Source organism: Meles meles, chromosome 1 (assembly GCF_922984935.1).
Source record: "Meles meles chromosome 1, mMelMel3.1 paternal haplotype, whole genome shotgun sequence".
Classification (NCBI taxonomy): Eukaryota; Metazoa; Chordata; class Mammalia; order Carnivora; family Mustelidae; genus Meles; species Meles meles.
In genome coordinates this window covers 9,187,711-9,208,961 of record NC_060066.1, presented here as the reverse complement: position 1 = coordinate 9,208,961, position 21,251 = coordinate 9,187,711, and the positions used below count along the sequence as shown (strand labels likewise).

Sequence of the window (21,251 nt, the reverse complement as noted above, 5' to 3'; positions counted from 1 at the left end):
AATATGGGTACTGGATAATGGGTGACCTTAGTATTCTTCAATAGAAATGAGTTCCGATTTTGACTTTTAATAAGTTCTTATTAGTAGGCTTTGGGGTTTTTGTTTGTTTTGTGATTTTTTTTTCCTTTAACTTTTTAAGTGCTTCTGCATGTATTTTGGTATGTAATATGGAAAAAGCAGTGAGTCACTTTCTTCCTGCTTTTCCTTACTAAAGAATAACTGCTTCATGGTTCTTTATTTCTAATATATCAGTCTGGAGAAATTTGTGTTTTTTAAAGTTCTGTGTTAAGCAGTAGGTTAAAAATAAGTGCAAAGCATTTTTACTCTTTTGCTATCTGAAAAAAAAATTATGTGTTTTAACTTTGGATTCTAGATAAACTCTCATATATGTATTCTATTAAAAGTAGGACTTCATGTAGAGAACGTTCCAAAGATGGTCTTTCCACAGCCAGAGAGCACATTATCAAACAAGAGGAAAAATAATCAAGGCAACTCATTTCAGGCAAAGAGAGCTCGACTTAACAAGATTACTGGTAAACTACAATGATTTTTTTGGGGTGGGGGGGAAGGTTTGGAGGTTTTGATTTTAGAGTAGTCTATTTTTAATAAAGTAAAATGTATCTCGTGGTTTAGTGTAACAAGCGGTTTAACAAGAAAGACAGTACTTTCTGGTTCTTCAAGGTCAGCATCCTCCAACACTGTCAGCTTTTTCTTTTGTGAAATGTGAAAACTATCACATTCTTTCTACCTACCTCACAGGGATGTTGTGAGGATTGATAGGATCAAATGTGATAAAATTCCATAGTTTTAAAATCACGTGGTAGGAGTAGTTTCTATAAACATTGAATTATCTGCTTTTGTCAATCTGTGGTGACATCATCTCTGTGGTTCTAAATATTATTATATAAATATTTCTTACTCTTGCCCTGTCTCATTAAGGGTGGTAGCAAATAAGGGGCGCCTGGCTGGCTCAGTCCATGGAGCAAGCAACTCTTGATCTACGGATGGTGTGTTCAAGCCCCATACTGGGTGTAGAGATTCCTTGAAAAAATAAAATCTTAAAAAAAAAAAAAAGATGGTAGCAATGTGGTTGGAAAGATGAATACTAAATTAAATGTAATTCCTGAATGTGTTAATTCCAAAGTAAAAGTACTTTTCTAAGTTTCTCAAATTTATCTTCAGGTTGGTCCTTAGAAGCTCATCTTATTTTTCTGTGCTTTGTTATAATTTAGGAAGTAGGATGCTAGGATGGTGCAAACTCTAGAAGTCTAGCCTGGTTAGTGTTCACAGGAGAAGAGATTTAAGTATCTGAAGCAGGGCCAGTCATACTGGGCCGTGTCACTTCCAAGACCTGTTCAGCCTAATGATTCTCGTCTTTCAAAAAATTGTGAACATACTTAATTTCTCTCGGTATATGCTAAAAGGGAAATTAAAATACTTCCAAGTATTTAGCCATATGTTTTTATTTTAAGGACAAAGTGGTTTTTAGTGCCTAATAAAGCTATATAAACCTTTGTTGGCATTCTTTTAAATAATATGAAGAAGCTTTGGTTTCATTGTCAGATCAAAGAATAAATGGAAATTAGACATGTTGACCATTTTCTGAATAGAAGCCCATTGAAAAATGACTGCAGCTGAGGGTTCTTTAGAACCACTGTTTTATCATGGTAGTGTTCATCTTAAGTGATTAGAATTGGTTTCAACAGGTGAGAATATGTAGTCTTTCTATTTGTTAATACTGGTTTTGTGCCTTTTTCTGATAAAGGATATTTTTCACCCCAGGTCAGGAAATATTTCAAATGAATTCACCCATTCCACCTTTTCCTTAGAAACCGTTAGCTTTGTAGAAAGTTAAAATGTTATCCGGGTGGTTGTTACGATGGCAGTTTAAGACTTCATTTGGCCCTAGCAGAATGGAAACTAGGGTTGCGTACTGTGGCAGAAGAGGAAGAGCACTTCCAGCTCCTGTGAGACCAAGACTGCAAGAGAGCTACAGGAGGGGTCAAGACCAAGGGAGATGGACGGGACACTACCGCGGTGTGACTGCCAGCTTACCAGCCTCAAGGCTTGTCCTGCAGTCTGGGTAACCTGCTTTTAGTTTCAGGCAGTCTGTTCTCACAGGGGCCTTACTGAGAAGTTCAAGCCCAACATTTAAAGAAAGAAAAGAAGAAAACAGCCCAGTGCACAACAATGTATTATTTACATATGGCCTTGAAAAGACAATAGTGGGAAAAACCATTTTACCCTGTGCCTCAAGGAAGCTCTAATGCTGGTTGCTTGGTAACACCCTGCACCTTGTATGGAGGGATTGTGCCCCTCACTTCAGCCCTTGGGAGTCTCAAAAGAACAAGTGATAGTTTGGCAGCAGTCGAAAAATGTAAGATTTTTATGGATGTGAAGCCATTTTGATTTTTCCCTTCACTTACTCAGAATATTGAATATGTGATAATCCTTTTAATAGTTCATGTTTCTGCATTTATTCCTGTGTTCACCTTGCAACTATATCATGCAAAAAGATTAATAGATCTTGCAAGATTGTCTTCACTGATTGAAACTCAAGCTTGTTTCTGTGCAGTAAATTTCATTTGTTACCATAAAAAGAGATGAGAACTACTATAAGATAGTGATTTTGTTATGGAATTATCGTATATTTTAAGTTTATCAAGCTCGCTTACGGTGTCTTTTTGCCCCTTTACTACTGAGAGGAATATGGCTATGATCCTGGCAGCATCTTAGCCTGCTCTGATGTCTCCCACCCCTCCCAACTCCCATTTTACTTATTTTCGAAATCATTCTAGCTGGAAATATGTGGACCAGCCACTGGATAAATGTAATTGATATATTCGCCCTCCTCTGTTTCACATCCTGTAGAGATTCTAAACCTGAATTCTCTTTAGGGAATGCTATAAGATGGCTTTTTTGAAGTTTCTGAATAAGTACATTCTGAAATGATAGTTGCACAGTGTATCTATGTTCTTACAGAGACTGACTTTTCTTTATGTAATGTACACTACTGATAGTTACATACTTCACGCATACTGAGTTAGAATTGACAGCTTTACCGAGAGATTTAAGAGTCCATACTTCAGGATAAAGTTGCAAGCAAACTTAAGCGAATTTGAGTAGATTTTAAAATACAGTTTGTTAAGGGAGCAAAAGTAGAAACATCAGCATTTGGTCATGGTCTATTTCTGCTAGTTCTAGGAGTTGCTAGAATTTTAGCCAGCTTAGAAAAGTGTGTGCAGCTTATGGAATTTTTAAAATAATTTAAAAAAACAACAACAAAACTCAGAGGTCTGAATGGGCCAGTACATGTGACTGATGATAATTTTAAGAATATTTGATTCTTATTCCCAGCAAGAACTTTGCATTTTGGAATCCCTGGTTGAAAAGTGGAGCACAAATTTAGCTAGTTTTTCTTTCCTCCCTTTTGCCATTCCAGGGTACTCTGGCCTCTATTCTATTCATTCCTATTAGCAGAGAGTGACAGCTATGTATTTTGTAGCAGAAGTACAGTATTGAGAAACTGTGACTTTGTGGTGACTCATGAATATTTGATATTGTACTTTGACCTGATACTTACCTAATAATCTTGAAATGATTATGCATTCTGTTAAGATAATTACAGATGCATTCTTCTGGAGGCAGACCTATTAGTGATATATTGGTAATAAGTATTTACAGATAACTAAAATTCATTTGTAGCCCTTTCCTTTCACTTAACTCTCTCTTCTCATTTTCTAAGGATATTGCATTTCTTCCCAGCATCTTCACAGGCCAAGAAAACAGATTTTGGATAGTCTCTTAAGGCAGCAGGAATCAGAGACTTGCCAAAGACTTTTATTCTTGTTCCCTTTTGTTGTTTGTATTTGGTACCTCTTCTGTAAGATAGCATGGATATAAAGTATGAAAAGCGTTTATCAATTGTATGGATGCATTTGAATTCTCACGATGCCACGTATTGTATTTTCTAATCTAATTTTGAGTACTTTTTCTTTCATTAAATGCCCTGTTAACCTTTTATAAGAACATTACAAAGCTTTATTTTTCATTCACAAACCATTAGGTGGGAATTGCTTTTAATTAATTGGGTCTGTAATATCCTAATTTAAATTCATAAGTATGTCTGAATTTTTTTTTTATTTTAAAGCTTGTGGTCCCTTATTTTAAATTTTGTAATTTGAGATCTCTTCTGTGCACTGATGGGATTTGAAAAGTATTTCTAGAACCTATGTGAAAGGAAGCAAAAGAAAGATACATTTGATAGACTGAATAGCAAAATATTTGTCTTAGTTGAGGAAACCTTAGAAGTGGAACCTGTACTCAGTTTCCTGCAAAAGAAGTTAATCCCTAATTACTTTCCTTTTTATTTCAGTAGTATTGATTCTCAAAAATACTAGCTCGAAAAGAAAAACCTAGTGAACGTGGTTTTAAATGTTAAGGAAGTACACCATGCTATATCTCTTTCAGTCACCTAAAAATATGTTCAGAAGTGATACCAATATAATTAGGATTGAATTTATGGTTTACAAGTTTTTGTGAAATTATTTCTATATTGGGGTTTTCTTTCCCCCATTTAAATCTATACTTAATGTTGTGTGAGCAAACTATATAGACTGTTATATCAACTAGACCAAATGTATCAAAATCATTGTTTTACACCCCACCTTTTCTGTCTTAAATTACAATTCTGGGTCCTGGATATTCAACTTCCCAATAAAGGAAGGGTGTTTTTTGCCTGATTTAACACTTGGCTCTAATACTGCTTTAAGGGTATGATTTTAATATTTGAATTCATACTTAGATTACTTAACATCTATCAGACTCTTACCTGAAAAAGTCAAGAGATGTGGCCACATGGATAGCCTGATGTTACTAATATGGCGTTTGTGGGCCCTTTTTCTGTTAAGTCTGCTATCCACTCCTTCAGTGTAGTATGGGTGATATACTTGCTGTAGGAAGTTTACTGTTAGGTCATCAGTTGTTAAATTAACTTCCTTTGAAGCAGAGGTTTTGTGTAACCAACTTCAAAATGACAAAAGTGATTTCTGATGACTTTTTATGTGCTAATGGTCATCAGTAAAGACATACTTGTTATCCAAGTAAATGCCTTTAATTTATAAATTAAGGTGGAGTTTTAATGTCTTGCAAAGTTATTTTATATACTCTAGATGAAATATTTTGTTTTCTAAAATTGAGAGTTAGTGATATACATTGGAGAAAACTGGAATTCCTAAATTATTTCATCATTTATAGGATGAGGCTATAATAGTAAGCTCAAATGTAGGAAGGGTCTGCACTTTGGTCCTGTTAACATAAAACAGAGCCATCAGTGTTCTTGGCACTTTTGTAAGAAGATAAGGTATAGTGAGGTACAGGGATAAACCCATAAAGCTTATTAGATCAAGGGAACCAAGTAGAATTAAAAACAAAGCATTGGTTTTTTTTGTTGTTGTTGTTTTTAGCTAATAATGAAAACAACAAAATCTTACATTCTAGATGTTTGGAAAGATTTCTCAGATCTTAATATTAACTCTGTATTTCAATTGTATAGACAAAGCCCGTATTATGAGTATTAATCTAAGTATTAATCTAAGCAATCTTAGGTTTCTAGACATTAAGTTGTAGAATTAAAAATTTTTAGGCTAAATGTGTGTGTGTGTGTGTGTGTGTGTGTGTGTCTATGTGTGTTTTAAGGACATCTTTAGGAGTAATATTTTTACAGAAAACTAATTGTATAAGCATCTCAGGTGCTGATTTAGTCCTTTATAAAGTGTTTGTATTTTTAACAAGTGAAATTTGAGAATGGGGGATTTCAGCTGCTAAAATTTGGGGGAAGTTGGAGTGAAAGGCACTAATTTTTCTAATAAGCAATTTCTGTACAATTTTTCTCAAGGTTTGTTGGCATCCAAAGCTGTTGGGGTGGATGGTGCTGACAGAAAGGAAGACTGCACTGAAACAGCTCCAATGCTGGAGCAGGTATGAAACGGTAGCATTTGATTGTTTTCAAGGTTCCCAACTGGAATGGTCACGGAGCTATAGTATCCACGTAATTGAAATTGCCCTTGTGATCAGATGTGGGAATAGGAAGCTAATTAATGGATGATATATTTTTAACTTTGCCTTCTCCCAGGTATACAGATAAAACTCCAGACTTTGTTAGTGTTTGTTTTCAGTAGACTGGCATTAAAGCCTCTGTCTCCAACATTTGAAGGCCCAGAGACAGGCATCCCAGGGTATAAGCTTCCAGCTGGACCACCTTTAACTAGCTTACAAAAAGACCCTTACACAAATACTTTTCATTTGTGAGTTAAAACAGGGTTTTTGACATCTAATAAAGCTTCTTTTGTAAGAAGTTTCTTTTCTATTGTAACAGTTGGTGTTGTTAGACTGACTATGTGTTTTATGAATTGATCAATGAGCCATACATTTTTGCTAGGATGTATATTTTAATAACTACAAAAAAAAGAATTTTAAAAAACTATGAAGGGTCTGTCTTTAAACCACCTAATAGAGGAATTTAAAAGCGAAGGTTGCAGTTGCTAGATTTTGCCTTGGCTACCTTCAGATTCCCATAGTACCTGTACATAATGAACTGTGCATGCTTTTACATTCTCTAAGGGCTTAACTTCTTAGGCACTGTAAGACTGTAAGAACACAGTAATAGCCATAACTGGATTTCCTTGGTTCTCCTGTTTTAAAATCTGAGCCTTAATGTAGTTTTAATATATCCTTTTGTATTAATTTAATTTTCTTTATTAGTAGCCTAATAAAGAAGACTTTAAAATGAGTATCTTTTGCTCTTCTCTATATGCGTTTTACAAAAGAGTCCAAATTTAATTGATATTGTATTGAGTTTTTCAGGGTTATTTTAGGCCTGATTTGATAACAGTGCATTGTTTTGGTGCCTCCATTTAATGCTGTATTAAACCAATGGCTTTTAAATTGATAAATATGTCAGCGAATCATTCCTTCTGATTTTCTGTGATCATTAAGCGGTTAAGTCTCTGCCGTTACTGTCAGTATATCAACCAAATTTTAAGTGATTTTTTTTTTTACTCTGTATTACTATAGTCTACGTCCCAGATATAACAATATTTTGTATTTTCACCACTGTTTATGGTATTCTCAGAATGCAATAAATCAGGGACTTGGGTAATAAAATGTTTCTGGAAAATTCATTACAATGTCAATCTTTCATTATGCACAATCCTGATGCGGTGAATGTGATTGTGAAAATTACTTATTACATGTGGAAGTTAGCGTAAAGGGCAGTGCCCATTTCAGAGAGAATTACAGACAATAACATTTTGAAATTGAGTTTAAAAAAAAGAAAGAAAAATTCAGTAACTCGGCTGTTTCTCTTTGCATAAGTAAGACATTTTTGAGAGTCCTTGCCAGTTTTGTAACAAAGAGACCAATAATCATTACTGAAAACTTTGTAAATTATTTGAGATTTTTAAGGAACATAAGTGCTGTTCCCCTATTTTTTGTCATTCAGATTGATATCATTGTGAAAATGTTCTGTAACCAAACTCTTAATTTTTATGCTGTTTGCCCTGCTTCAGAGTTAAAAAGCCGAGTTATAAAACTCTTAATTACAAGTATTGGTATCAACTCTAGACTTAAAGGAGAGGTATTGATTGTCACTAACCTCTGTTGTCTTAATGAGTAAAATAATGTCACTCATGACATCGATTGATAACAGGCCTATAGCCAGAGCTTACTGTGCTAATGGATTTCCTTTATTTACACTTTAAAAAAATTCAAACTGTGGTTTTGAACCCCAATTCTCAGATATTAATTATAGATTATTTAATTGTATTAGGGAATTGTCATGTTATATTTACTTTTGGATAAACCTGCATTAGATGCATAATTCAGTAAGTTTTTAAAAATGTTAATTTGTCCTTGTTTAGAAGTTAAGCACCTTATCAAGATACTAATTTAAGTTTTAAAATCTTGTTTTATAACTTTGTAACTCGAGAGTACTGGATGCTGTAGTGATGTCTCTCACATATGTGAAGATGAACAATAAAATTGTTTATTTACAAGTAATGGCTCTAATTACTTTTCTGGCAACACCTTTTATGATAAGTCTAGGAATCCTTTCCGTTTATGGAGTACTTTTTCAAATGATTATTCTGCACTTATACACATGTGTAATGAGTAAATTCAAGAATAGGAATGATGACAACCGAATGAATGGGACACTTGACACCATCCCTTTTATGTGGTATGTCTGACATGCCATCTGTAGGGCATCCAAAGGTGCCCTGCTTAATACCAGCTGTACACCAAAATTTGAGTGCCTTGTATTTTAGTGGGAGCAGAAGGCTGTTTGGTCCCCAGACAATGATCTTTCATATTCGAGAGAACCGCAGACTGCTGACCTGATGGTCATCCCTCACAAAAGATCAGGAAGTAAAAAGGTTCCTGGGGACAAGCATGTTCATAGTGGCAATTTGATTCTATTTTATAGAGGCCTGTCTTAGTATGGATTTTTTAAAAAGCGTATCTCCTATTTTGCTCTCAGATAAGTGTGTCAGAAAGAGATACAACATAAGCATTCCCAACCCATAGATTATAAATCCATCCAGTGTGGCTATTTTCTATTGTCTTTGGACACATTCACATCTCTTTCTACATAGGTAGGAAATTTTTACTGCCAAATGAATAAAGATATCCTTTATGAAAGAACTGACAAAGTTCTAATTTTTTTTTAAAAGTATCAGTTGGCAGGAGGAAGGTAAAAATTCTCATCTAAGAATGCGACGTATTTTGTTTTTAAATCCAATGTTTTTAACTTACACTTGGTTTTACTCCTTGGTTTTTTTTTCGTTGTTGTTGTTGTTGCTTGTTTTGTATTGTTTTTTAGTCTTTTAACTCTGTATTGCTGGTGGCTTTGATTTCATGATGCACTATGCTTATGAAACTCTAGCTTTCAGCACTAAAATGAGTTAAAGATAATGTTTTGTTAATTTGGTCATTGTTTTCCTGTTGAGATCTTTCTTTAAAGGGAAACTGTCTACTTACACCTCTGCATTCAACTTAATAAAGGAGATTGTTTTATTAGAAAACATCTAAAAGTCAGAAGCTTTTAAATGTATTCCTCTACTGACCTGAAAAGTGAAAATGCTGTTTATTTACTTGTTGTTAAGGTAGTTGGTAATTATGGTTTCAAATGAGATATGTTTCAGTTTAATACTGTGAAAATCTTTGTCCATCAAGATAACGTTTTATATTCTGAGAATATTATGAATAATATGTTTTTAAAAAGTCAAAAGCTTAGACTAAAAGTTGACCGCATCCCTTTAAAGATAGCCTATTCAACTTTTAGTTAATAATTTGTGGGGTTCTTTTTGGTTTTTCATTTGTAATAGAAATGTTATATGTTGCTTAACAATGTTTTTGGATACTAAAGTTGCTTAACAATCAAAATAGAATACAAGAACAAAAATGAAGAAACCAAAATAAAAATATCAATTTTTTATTATTTATTCAGGCGATTTCACCTAAACCTCAAAGTCAGAAAAAAAATGAAGCTGACATTAGCAGTTCTGCCAACACTCAGAAACCTGCACTGTTATCCTCAACTTTGTCTTCAGGGAAGGCTCGCAGCAAGAAATGCAAACATGAATCTGGAGATTCTTCTGGGTGTATAAAACCCCCTAAATCACCACTTTCCCCAGAATTAATACAAGTCGAGGATTTGACGCTTGTATCTCAGCTTTCTTCTTCAGTGATAAATAAAACTAGTGAGCACAGATTTTTAAAAAATAGTTACTTATCCTATAAGATACATTAAAAACAGTTTGATTGTAGTTATATTGTATTTTTATGAAGTTGCTTTTTACAAATTCAAACTTAAGTGGATATGATAGGGAAGGCTTAAAACTATTTCAGGGGCAAAAAGCATATACATTTCTGACTGATTTATTGTACAGAGACTGTACTGATTGAGAAACCTTACCATTTAATAACGAAAATTTTTACTGTAGTTTGACTATCCTCAATAATAATCCAAGCACAGTGAGAGGCCTGATTCATTACAAAAAACCAAACCAAAACAAAACAAAAAGTTAAAGACTCACACTGGATATTTTTTTATCAATTCCTAAGACTGTTCTTATGGATAGATTGGTTACTGTCCCCATTTGTCTCTATCTCCCTGCAGTACATTTTATTCATTCTTGTTCTGGGAGTTGGAGTACAAATTTCAATTTATTTTTACTTACGAAGAAGAATGCTTCCTTGGTCTTATTTTTAAAGATTTTACTGTTTCAATACCACTAATCTTGAGGTAGTTAACTTATTAGTCTTTTTAAAAATAGCCTCCATCATGGGTCTGGATATATAAAAGAAGAGGACCCTGCGTTTCTCTTGTTTAGTATTCTAAATTAGACATAAGAAAAACTGTTACGTGGGAAGGCGCTAGATACAGGAGAGACTTCTGTTGGCGATTGATACATCACTTGATCTTAGCCAAAAGGCCGAGAAGCGATTGGCGATTGATACATCAAGTGAATTAGTATCCTGATTAGTAAATGAATATGACACATTTTCTTATGAATTCTTCCATATCCTGTCTTCCACAGTGAAAAATGTTGGCATTGTGAAGACTTTTATCAGTCAACTGTAGTTGCCTCCGGTTCCATTCAGTTGCCGTATTTTCTACCAAACCACATTTTTGAATTTTTGAGCAGGATTTGATACTTTTTTGGTTTGGTTTTGTTCTTTTTAATAAACAGGTAGAAAGAATGGGAACAGAAAAAACTCCATTGTTTCCTCATAAAGCTTCATTGCATTTTGGCATTTATCATATGAAATGATGTCATTAGTATTCACCGCAATGTCATGTGACATTGATAAGTATTTTATTTTGAAATTGTTTTGTATTTTGGTATTATACCACAATGTTACAGCAATTGAATTTTATTCTTTCATTTTTTTCAATTATCACCATGTCTTTTTTTGTTTTGATTTTTGTAAAATTACTTTTAAATACCCAAAACATCAAGCTCTTTAGACCACTCTTATTTCCTCCTTCTAAGTTAACATGAGTGTATTGGCCTGTGTAATCCTGCCTGTTCTAAATTCTTTCATGTTTACATGCCACGTAGAAAGAAGAAAACTAAAGGTTAAAAAAAAAGCAAAAAAAAAAACAAGCGGAAATTTTGCATTACATAGTTAGAAAATGTTTAATTGACCCACCAAGTTAGCTTATTTTAAAAAAACAAAAAACAAAAACAAAAACCCCATGAGGACCAGAATAGTGTTCTGTTCTTCCTCATTATTTGCCTATAATAAGTACTTAAAATTGTTTATGTTCAATTTTTTTTTAATGAATCAGGCCCAAACTTATGTTTATAAAAATCCATTTGTGGGAATGAGGGTGGGATAAACTTATTTACGTTACTTTTATTTTGGCAAGTGAAGCACTAACTCTACAATGCATGTCAGATTTTTATCACCTATGCCCCCTGCCTTTTTTTTTTCCCTTCGAATTTCTAGATGTGTAATGTAGCAAAAGGAATATAATTTTATATATATATATATATTTAATTTTTTAAAAATCTCAGCTATACAGAGACTATTTTCCCAAAGGAAGAATGACAACTAACACAATGATCTGCAATTAGAGAATTAACTGTAGTCTGTCTCTTGGGAAACTACCTGAAATCAATGTTCCATGTTTTTTTTCTTCTTTTTGGTTCTAGTAGGCTTTAGATTTTAGAAGTTTTGATTAACTTTTTGTGAATGAGGGCACAGTTTTTGCCTTTGATTACTTTTGGAACATGCCGTTCCTTGTGGATACCTTACAACATCAGAGGGCAGAATTTGAATCATTTTTCCCATTTATCTCCTTAAATATTATAAGATGATCCTGGCATGTGTCTGCTTCGTGAACATTGAAGATCTTTTTCTAGGTTCTCCACAGCCCGTGAACCCCCCTAGACCTTTCAAGCATAGTGAACGGAGAAGAAGATCTCAGCGCTTAGCCACCTTGCCCATGCCTGATGATTCCGTAGAAAAGGTTTCTCCTCCCTCTCCAGCCACTGATGGGAAAGTATTCTCCATCAGTTCTCAAAATCCGCAAGAGTCTTCAGTACCAGAGGGTAATGTATATTGATTTCCTATAGAACCAAACGTAAAAGAGATAAAGATTATGAAAACACTAAGAAGTTTCTTCTTTTTCCTTATTACATCTTTTGGACTTAACAAGCACTTTGTTTACCCTACAAATATTTGAGTGCCTTCTGTCATGCCAGGCACTGTTTAACTTAGATAACATTTTAGTCCACATTGATTTTTTTAATGAAGCCAGTTTATCTGTGTTAATATTCTATTACATTCTTTATTTTGTATAGTGCCTGATGTTACACATTTGTCACTTGAGAAGCTGGGACCCTGTCTCCCTCTTGACTTAAGTCGTGGTTCAGAAGTTTCAGCACCACTAGCCCCAGATCCCGCTTACCATAATGAATGTCCCAGGGCAGAAAAGGAAGACACACAGATGCTTACAAATCCTGCTTCCAAAGCAATAGCTGATGGAAGAGGAGCTCCAACAGCATCAGGTAAAAAAAAAAATTCATTTTGCAAGTAGCTAGGCTTAGAGTTAGAGGGCATAGACATTTTGATGTCTAATTACCTTATTTTAATATGTAATTCCTCTCTGTAGATACTTTTATGTAACCTCTATGGGAGATAGGATTTCTCCGTCAAAAGTTCTTTTGGGAGATCATTTACCTTTACCTTTCTTGGACTGACTTCTTGTTTTGTCACTTTAATCAACCTTCTCCTTCTTTCTTATGTCCTATTTCTACTAAAATAGGAATTGTTAGAGCTTAAATAATTAGAGGGGTTCTTGGTTTTGAAGCCAGAAAATACGTAATGGGATCAGAACTTAGGTTTAAGGATTTAATAGAGTGTAACACTTAAGAAACACATGGCTTAAGTTTAACTGTGTACCTTAAATGTACTCCCATATTTGTGGGCAGAATCTCCCAAATTTAAATGTCATTTATTATAATGTTATTTTGGGCCTCTGATGTGTAAAATCAACCAATAACACATTTGGCTGGTGGATGATTTTATGATACTGTAACATATGATATGGTTACATTGTTTAATTTAGAAGTTTTATAGAATTTTAACCTCAGCCAAAGAGTATACATGATTTATAAAAACAGGGAATACTAATTTCAGATGTTCTTCTAGTAAATTACGAATTTGGAGTAAGATGGATGAGAGAAGTTTGAATTGGGCCAGAAATGAAGAAAAATGTAAGACTGATTCTTGATCTGCAGCTTAGAGCATTAGGAGTGATTGTTTTAATAGCACCTTCCCTAGAGTCACTTTATTTACCAGCTCATCAGATGAAGTGTAAAACAGAGCTTGCTCTTTTCTGGTGGTGGCACATACTAAAATAAAATGATTGAAGTAACTTTTAGATTACGGCCTTTACCTTCTTTCAAAGTAAAAATGTAATATTAAATACACAGTTTTCTGCGGTTTGATTTTACCAAAAGATTGAAGTTACTTTGTTTCTGTATTTTGTTTTAAAAAAAATCAGTGCCCAAATCTGAACTTTTACAGGTTTTGAAACATTTTTCATTTCCCAGATCTGATCATTTCCTTTTACTCTTTTCCAAGCCCCTTCTCTCCATAGGGTAGTTAATTTTTCTTTTCTCTTTCCCCACAAAATTTCTGAGTTACCATTGACTTGTTGAGATATTTTTCCTGATGAAGGTCTTCTCCAGTTCTTTAATAATCTGTAGTTTATTAAGGATATGTACGGATATATGAAAAATATATTAAAGTCATAATGATTTTTATCTTTTGGGGAAATTACTTTGATGTGCATTTGGAAATATTTATATTTTCTTTATATATTGTATTTTGTATATTGTAAAGAAAATATTGTATTCTCCTTGAATATTCAAGTAAATATGTATATATTCTAATAGTAATGTGACTGAGACGTAGACCAATATAAACAGCTATGTAATAACTGAGAATGATGTTATTTTATATCCTGAAGTGTCAAAGTAGTGATTACATACGGAATGGGAATCCTTGAAATTCAAATGATTTTGCTTCTAATCAGAGTAATAGCTTAGTCTTTTTCAGAATTCTATTGTATTTGTGGACATACTGCTAATTATGGCTGGGATGTAGTTCTTGGTTCTCATAATAGTTAAAATGTTTTTGGGGAAAGGGAGGGCACACACCTTTTTAAGTCTTGGAAATAATTTTGATGAAGTCACAGTAGTAAGACAGTTTTCTGGAGAAGTGAATGGTAGAGAGTAGTTTAGATTTGTAAGATGATGAATTTGTAGATGTGCTGAAGAGTGAGGATCCTCTGCGTGTGATGACGGCTGGCAACTTCAATTGCTTAAATCAAGGAAATGCACAGTTTAAATGTTAATTACTGAAAGTCCGTTTATTAGAGGGTTGAACACAGCCACCGTGTTTGAATGCGGTGTGATGGGGTTTCTAATTTATTTCTGTTACTGCTTTTAATTTTGTATTTTTGGAGAAAGCAGTGGAATTTAGGTCATATCCTAATTGGACACCTTTTTATTAAAATTTTGTGAGCCTTTCTGACTTGCATTGAAATTCTGAGTGGTTTGATTGCTTTTTTTCTCCTAACATTTTAGTTACCTACCTTTTCTCAATGGCTTTGCAGTCATTGTTGGAGTTCTTACTGCTTCCCAAGGAGTCTTTCATGTACAAAGTACCAGCTGTTTTTGTTTGTTTTCTATAATACATGGACGTTTGCTTTGCTGGTTGGTTGGTTTCCATCTTCATTTTATTTATTTATTTATTTATTTATTTTTAAAGATTTTATTTATTTATTCGACAGAGAGAGAGGGAGAGTACAAGCAGGGGGAGGGGCAGAGGGAGAAGGGAGCCGGATGCAGGACAGATCCCAGGGATCCTGACCTGATCCAAAGGCAGTCACTTAACTGACTGAGCCACCCAGGCTCCATACATCTTCATTTTATAAGTAAATTTGTTACCTATGAATTTTAAAACATTTGTATAAAGGCTTATTTACTCGAACTTGTATTAGAGGCATTTTCTGTCAAATTGAAATTTGACAGAAATTATATTGAATTTGACAAAAATACAATTTGTATTTTTGTCAAATTAAAACTCTTGGGTGTTTAGAATGATGAGGTTGGTAGTCATGAGCTGTAAAATGGTTTAACAGACTTAGATTTTCAATTTTTTGTGTGTTGAAGAGACATCCACATTGTGGCAAAGGATTGATGAGATTATGCAAATTATCATATACACCTGTTCTTTAACAGGTTAAAATTTTACTTTTTAGTTGTAGCAGTAATGAACTCACACTAATCCTTCTACGTTCTTTTATTGGGAACCGTGCTGGCATGATGGTAATCTAGGTGGAGAATACTATTGCTGTCCCCATTCCCCAAAGAAATCATTGGTGCCCTTGTAAAAATTGATGCCTTTGTTTTCATTTTATTATTGGAGTGCTTTATCTAACAGAGCCAAGCAGATTTAGGTGAGGCTAGAACCTTAGTTTTGGTACTATCTGGAAATGTTAGCTCATTTTCTCATTTATCTGCTGAAGTTACGTGTAACAAACACTGAATTGCTCTTAACTCTTTAAGGAGTTAAAAAAGATAAGGAATTTCAGTGTAGGGAAGGGTGAGCCAGCAGTAATCCCAGAAGCTCTGATACGTGGACCGCTTGCCTGGACGGCGGCGCTGTGCTAGCACTTTAAATAGATGGGTTTTTGTCCAGTGTCTTACCTCAACTTGGCATTTACTTTTAAAAAGGCTTTTTGTTTTTAAGTGTTTTTCAATTCTTTTCTTTTTTTCCCAGAATTGTGCAAAACAAAACTACAACCAGGGACTCTGTAATCTCCTTCCACCCCCACACCAAATGTTGATGGCTCCTACAGAGCCTGGGGTTTCCATGGAGAGTCTCAGGGAATAGCCTCGTTTTTTTAGCCAGAGGAATTACAGATAGCATACTGGAAGGGGATTGAGAAATCCCCTGCATTGCTGGGTTTCATGTTGTGGGCAAGCAAATGCAGTTCGGAGATTTCTCTCTTTTTACACAGCTCTGGTTTTTTTTATTGTTCTTTTTTTGTTTGTTTGTTTTTGTATTATGTATCAGACTATCCTGTAATATTTTGTTTGAAGATGTTCTGTTGATAAAATTTAGTTTAAAAATCACTATTCAGAATAGTAAACTGATATCCTTGTTCTTTGGTTCCCACATCCAGCACATGGTGAAATAAGCATCAGGTAGTGAACTTGTCATAAAACTAATTTTTTTCTCTTATTGAATTCTTGAATAGGTCTATTTTACTTTTCTACGTAGGTGTGTTTTTAGAAGTCCTGCCATTATTGCAGAGGTGAACATTTAATATTCTTCTATAAAATATTGACAGCCCTTTGTCAGTCCCTCAGTTTTAGTTCTGCAGTCAAATGCTCTACCACTGAGCTATACCCCCTCAGTTTTAGTTCTGAAATTAATCAGTTAAGAAATTTAAAGGTTTGGGGACCAACGGAACTTGTGAAAACTGTATCTAGACCTAGTCCTTTCTGAAAGCACTCTGGGAGTGATTATCTCTGTTCTGCTGTGCTGACCTGTATTCTGGAGCAGCGAGCAGTTCATAGACATTTTATTTGTCCTCCAAGTACCTAAGGGATCCCACATGGTTCAGTGAGTGAAGGCAGCCCAGTAAAGCAGTCTTCATTTGGATCACCTTGAATTCAGTGCTTCAGGGGATGGGGACCTGCAAGGCAATGATCATGATCAAGGGCTGCTTCTGAGTATGTCTGCTACCACTGGGACTCAGAAGCTCCTTTCTCATTGTCTGTTTTGTAAATACCTCATTATTTTCATGTAAAACTCATCAAATATGTAGAGTGTTCATGGTATGGTAATTAGTAGTTAATAAATAGTAATTATTAAAAGAAGTGTTGTGGCGTACCTGCATGGCTCAGTTGGTTAAGTGGCTCCCTTTGGCTTAGGTCATGGTCTGGGTGTCCTGGGATTGAGCCCTTAGTTGGGGGTCCCTGCTTGGTAGGGAGTCTGCCTGTCCCTGCCACCCACTCATGTGTACCCTCTCTCACTCTTTCTCTCTCAAATAAATATAAATATAATAGCTGGAATAGCTGATTAAAACATAAATGCTGCTTTTAGGTTAACCACAGAACAACAACTCAGGATCAACCATGATCGCTAACTTTTTGAAAAAATAGAAATAAAAATAAAGGAAGTGTTGCATTTGTTCAGTAGTCTTGATAACATTAAAATTTAGTTGTATTTCCCTTTGTGCTGATGTTCCTTTCATTTTTTTGTTGTGAGAGATTTGTCAAGGCGACTAACAATATTCTTACTTAATTTGAAACTTATTAGAGCCTTACTAACATTTAATACAAGTTGAGTGTTATCTTTGTATTTTTATTAAGTTTAAATTATATAAAATATTTAAAGTAAGATGAATGAAACGCTAGCTTTTTGATTCTGTATGAAGTGACTTAAAAATCAACAAACCTTGTGAATGGCAATATTAAAGCATAATAGACTGAAATTGTATTTTAAATGCACTGTAATATTTTTCTTAGATTAACCTTAGGTACATATTAGCATTGGAAACGGTTGAGTATGAGTTGAGAAACTTGATTAAATGTATGTGTGTCAGCTACACTGTTACTGAGGTGTATTGGTTTAAAAATATATTTTGGACTATTAGTTGATAGTTCCCAGATGTCATGAGGTTTAAATATTTGTAATGTATAAAATGAGCTTTTGTATCTTACATTTAGATAAAGACCAAAAATGATTTGTAAAATAATTATATTTTGACTTTTATCGTTACCTAACAACACATTCATGATGGAGTTCAAAGGTACAGTTTATTTTAGACAACAGAAATTAAGTACTAGTTTAAAAACTGTATGCATGTTGTTGAAAATCAGTGTACTTTAATATGAAGTTCAATATTTCATATAGATGACCTGAATAGCATTCGTGTCACAGAAGTGGGCACATTACATCAGACCTACCATTAGTGTGGATTTCAGCATTTGGATTGCCAAAGGCTATGATGCCAGAGTAGATCTTTATGGATTGCCCAGTACATTTATCTAACTTCTTAAATGGTGTAGTCTTCAGTTATTACCTCACCACAGAAAAGAAAATTATTATTACTCTGACACTAGTCTGAACATTTTATGTATTTTGACTCCCCTAATACTAATAATGTGAGGTAGAGTCATTCCAAATAGGCGGATAGGAAACTGAAGCACAGAGAGATTAAATAATTTGGTCAAGGCGAAACAGCTAACAAATGGTGGAACCAAGATTTTAATGTGGGTAGTCTGAAGGAACAAAAATCATTAATTTATCAGTCTTTTGAAGTAAGAAATCTCACTTCTTTGTCACTAGTTCAGGAAATAAAATAATGTAGACCTTTAGGAGAAAAGAGTCTTAAGTAAGGTTTTGTGAGCACTTGTAATGTAAACTGTCATCCCATACTTTTAAACCTTTTCTGACTAAACTTCCCTATTTTTCCCCCTAACCTGCAGGAATATCGAAAACAGAAAAAAAAGTGAAATTGGAAGAAAAAAGCTCAACAGCATTTGGTATGAACAGAAAGTAATCTTTAAGCAAAAGACTATTGGCTTGACAGTGGGAGGACATAGTCTGTCCCTTACTTTTTACCTGTTAGTGCTCCTTTAGGTGTAAGTGATCATCTGTTTTAGTATTTATTAGTATTATTCAGCTCCAGATACATGATTTCTTAAACACATATCCTATGTGTATTTTTTTGTCAGGGGAGTCTAAGGCTTTCTCTGAGAGTTTTGTCTTTTTGAACACCTTTACAGTTGTGGCTATTTAAAAGTAAGACACCATTTAATATTGTTGAGACTTAGGGAAGGGATGATGAATTAAAAGTCTTTTTTTTTCAGACTTTCTTCTTTAGCCGAACTTATAAAAAAAAGTTGCCAAGTTTTCTGCCTTTTTTTTTTTTTCCTGTCTTCTGTGCTATAACGATGAGAAGTTTTGCAATAATTGATGATAGTCTTAAATATTCTGTAGATTAACTCACTGGGGCTTGTGTCCCTAAAGTTGTTTAAATATGTTTGATAAATTGTAGATTACATCATTCTGAGTTGGAGTAATAGTTGAGTATATGTGATGAACCAATTTTAAGTAAAGTTCCCTGGGACACTGCTTTAACATCCATTTGTTTTCTTTAAAGTACGTATGATTGGGGTCGGGGGGAAGGTATTTTGAAATTTGGGGGAAAAGCTTAATGAAATAAGTTTTTTGCTTTGTGTTCTTAGCCTTCATTGTTGTACACACTGGAAAATATTGGAAGACTGAAGGAATTATTTATGGATTGATTTTATTTTTCCAAAGGAAAAAATTTCATTAAGTTCTTTTTTAAATCTAACATATTTTCTCATTAAATTCTGTGTGGAAATACTTCTCAGCCAGGTCTTTCTTAAATTAAGGAGTTTATTTCTTGCCACATCAGGGAACTGAGTATATTACTCATTTAAGATTTTAACTACTGTCTGTGTTAACTTCAAGGTGTCAGGAGTTGGGATTTCTCAACACTGCTAATGAAGACCCCCTCTTAGAGCCCAATAAGCTAATCAGGAGTTCCAGACTCATGACAGGAACAGTTTAATTGAATCCATCCACTGGGCAGGTGACTGGAATAGCTGATTAAAACATAAATGCTGCTTTTAGGTTAACCACAGAACAACAACTCAGGATCAACCATGATTGCTAACTTTATCACTTGTGTCATTTAGGTAAGAGAAAGGAGAAGGATAAGGAAAGAAAAGAGAAGAAAGACAAAGATCACTACAAACCAAAACAGAAGAAGAAAAAGAAAAAGAAAAAGAAATCCAAGCAGCATGGTAAGTATACTAAAATGATGACTCCTGTCTTTTAAAATTCTCAGATTCTTTTCAATTTTTTTGTGTCCTTCTACCAAAGTGAAAGTAGGGCAAGATCCTCATGTTGTTGAGAACTTGAGAAGTCCTTGTAGTTTTTCCTTGTCTTGTTGATTTAGAAACTATGCAGCTTTGTTTACTATAGTCTGTAAATTAATCCATCTGTACACTGATTGTTGCAGCTGATTAGCGACTTTAATTTCTGGCATTATGGTGGATTGGATATGTCTGTCAGGTGTGCTTCAGCTACTGAAGGAATTCTTTTCAGTCTGGAATTACAGTCCCTTGAAGTAGTTTTTAAAAGCAAGGATGAAATAAAGATATTTTTAGAAGAACTTGAAAAAAAAGGATTTTTCTAGTAACACCCTGTCTAAAGGATATCCTAATTGTGTACCTGAAGGCTGAAGGAGAATGATGACAAAGGAAGGTATGAGATGCCAGAAGAAAGGATGAGCAGAGAAAATGTAAATATGTGGATAATTCTGGACATCGATTATAAAAATCATTTTGATTTATGGGGAAAAACAAAATGGCAGAGAACAAAAATACGTGACAGTAATAATAGCTTGTAAATTGAGAGAGACATGCTTGTATTTCAGTGTTTCTCAGGTCTTGTATTGTTGTGGAAGAGCAAAAGAAATGCATTGCTTTTAGGCTCTAACAATTTAAATCTGCACTGTAGAATTTCTAACATGAATACTAAAAGAATGGAAGCTTGGGGTATAATTTCCAAAATAGATAGTAAGAAATGTAATGAAAAAAATCATCCAAAAGAAGGCAATACAAAGAGAAAAACATAGAAAACAAGAAAAATACAAATTAAAAAATAAGATGGTGGAAATACAAATATATCTGTAATCATAGTAAGAGATTATCATAATTGATTTTAAAAATCCAGTTACAGGTTATTTTCAAGAGATAAATCTAAATATAAGGATGGAGAGGACAGAGCAATGTTGAAAATTAAGAAAAAGATGTGAGCAAATACAAAGCAAAAGGAAAGTTGGAGTAGATTTATTTGTATCAAATAAAATAGTCATTAAAGGAAAAATTATTCCTAGAGATAGGCTACCATATAGTGGTAAAGGTTCAATACACTTTATAAGTTCCTAGATACAAAATTTAAAAAAAAATTGTTTTTGCAAGAATGTGCATAAGTGGGTAAGGGGAGAGAGAGAGGGAGAAGGAAAGGGAGAGAAAGAATCCTAAGCAGGCTCACCATGGAGCTTGACCTCATGACCCTAAGATCATGACCTAAGCTGAAATCAAGAGTTGGACGCTTAACTA

General features: G+C 34.1%; 1 protein-coding gene across 2 annotated transcripts in view; it reads left to right on the top strand.

The window, feature by feature from the left end:
• Positions 1-21,251, top strand: part of PHF20L1 (PHD finger protein 20 like 1) — a 74,516-nt gene that overhangs the window by 29,056 nt on the left and 24,209 nt on the right. Inside the window, exons 8-14 of one of the 2 annotated variants that reach the window (XM_045997497.1) lie at positions 408-533; positions 5,897-5,979; positions 9,506-9,758; positions 11,931-12,119; positions 12,372-12,578; positions 18,582-18,638; positions 19,821-19,928. In XM_045997497.1, coding sequence (XP_045853453.1) covers positions 408-533; positions 5,897-5,979; positions 9,506-9,758; positions 11,931-12,119; positions 12,372-12,578; positions 18,582-18,638; positions 19,821-19,928 — 1,023 coding nt within the window. Of the gene's footprint in view, positions 1-407; positions 534-5,896; positions 8,055-9,505; positions 9,759-11,930; positions 12,120-12,371; positions 12,579-18,581; positions 18,639-19,820; positions 19,929-21,251 lie in introns of those variants that run through there. The other variant, XM_045997492.1, reaches the window with a different exon arrangement.